This window comes from Arachis ipaensis, chromosome B05 (genome assembly GCF_000816755.2).
Source record: "Arachis ipaensis cultivar K30076 chromosome B05, Araip1.1, whole genome shotgun sequence".
Taxonomy (NCBI): domain Eukaryota; kingdom Viridiplantae; phylum Streptophyta; class Magnoliopsida; order Fabales; family Fabaceae; genus Arachis; species Arachis ipaensis.
Genome location: NC_029789.2, coordinates 5,001,531 through 5,003,086, shown reverse-complemented (window position 1 = coordinate 5,003,086; position 1,556 = coordinate 5,001,531). Strand labels below are relative to the sequence as shown.

The 1,556-nt window shown below is 34.5% G+C and overlaps 1 protein-coding gene across 1 annotated transcript in view; it reads left to right on the top strand.

Moving 5' to 3' along the window:
• Positions 1-1,556, top strand: part of LOC107642610 — a gene marked incomplete in the record, with an annotated part of 3,779 nt that overhangs the window by 1,297 nt on the left and 926 nt on the right. The window contains 4 exon segments of the mRNA XM_016346015.2: positions 239-346; positions 848-892; positions 1,134-1,271; positions 1,533-1,556. Of these exon segments, the coding sequence (XP_016201501.1) occupies positions 239-346; positions 848-892; positions 1,134-1,271; positions 1,533-1,556 (315 nt within the window).

Here is a 1,556-nt window from a genome sequence, read left to right as displayed (position 1 = left end):
CTGCCTAATCCAAACTCGCTGCAAGATTTTGGCCCTATTATGGCTTGTATTAGCAAAGTGGTTTAAACTTATGAGACCCATTTTCAAGAAGTTGTTTTTCTTTTATGGCTTTCTGCAAATTCTTTCTGAGTGAATTTATGAGCACCATAGTTAATTTTGATCAAGGGTTTTTATTCAGCTATTCTTGATTTTCGCTTCTGAAATTCAAATTTAAAATCTTTTAAGTTCATTATTTCAGTGTTGGTTGAAGAAGCAGAAGGACAGCTTAGCCCCTGAAAAGCAAGATGGTGGGCCTCCAGGGGAAGAAAATTATTGGATTTCTGGTCTCATCTTTGGAAAAGGAGAGGTAAGAGAAGTTGGATTTTCTTAATCAATGTTTCTTTAGTTATGAAAGTATTGTTTGTTACTTAAGGCTTAACCTAGAGAAAATTATGAAATATTTCCCTTCTTGGCCTCTGCACTTAACTTTCTCCAGAATGCAATCTTGGTTGTTTGTACCAACCTTTGTTGTCTACTCTTAAGAATTTGGTTGGTTCTGTATTGTGATGTGTGCTACATGGTAAAATGAAAGCATCAAATGTAGTTTCAAACTTATGTTACATATAAGCGGGTGATGGGATGAATCCAATATGTATGAGTAACGCATCAACTTTGTCATCTTTTGTGTGACCTGTGTCTTTATGATTAATTGGTAATCATCTTAAGTGATAACCTGTGTTTCTAAAATTGTTATCCTCTTTGTTAGTTTGTCTTTCAATCCTTTTATTATGCATTACACTGTTGGGATTTAAACAACTTATGAAGGATTATCTTATGTATCAACATTTTTTCTTTATCTTTCTTTCAGGGTATTATTGCAATGGAAACTGAATTTGGAACTCTTCATATGAAAGTAAGTGATCATGCTTTCAGGACATTTAATATATCGATATGATCACATCAGTTAAACCTTATGAAAGAACATCTGAACTTAGATTACAGGGAAAATGAAGTGTATGTTGTAAGCATTAGAATGTTGTCTTTCTTTCCCAGATTTTTAAAAATAATTACATGAAAGGATTGATTGACTAAACTTGCATGCTGCAATATGCCATTGTGAATGTTCAACTAAGTATATCATTTATTTGATGCAGCTTTTCCCTGACTGTGCTCCACACTCAGTTGCCTACATTCTAGAGTTGTTGGCATTGCGCCACTGTGCAGGTTGCCAATTTTACCGTGCAGAGAGCCGAGGTGAATCATGGGATTCAGAAGGAAACCACATAAAAAATGTAAGCATATTTCCATCCAATGCATGATAGGCATTTCCATCTATGTCATTCTGCAATTATCCATCCACATCAGATATATGCATTTCTGCATTGTAACATTATCATCTGCCAGTTTCGTTATCATGTAAGAAATTTATGTTCCTTTCATACACATTGTGAATTACTGATCTAAAGTTATATATTATTCCCATGTTCATTGCCTCAATGCAAGCCATAATGTTAGTAGTACTGAATGATAGTAAATGCATTTTGAATTCCCAGGCTGCTTTTGGTCCCCCTTATGCA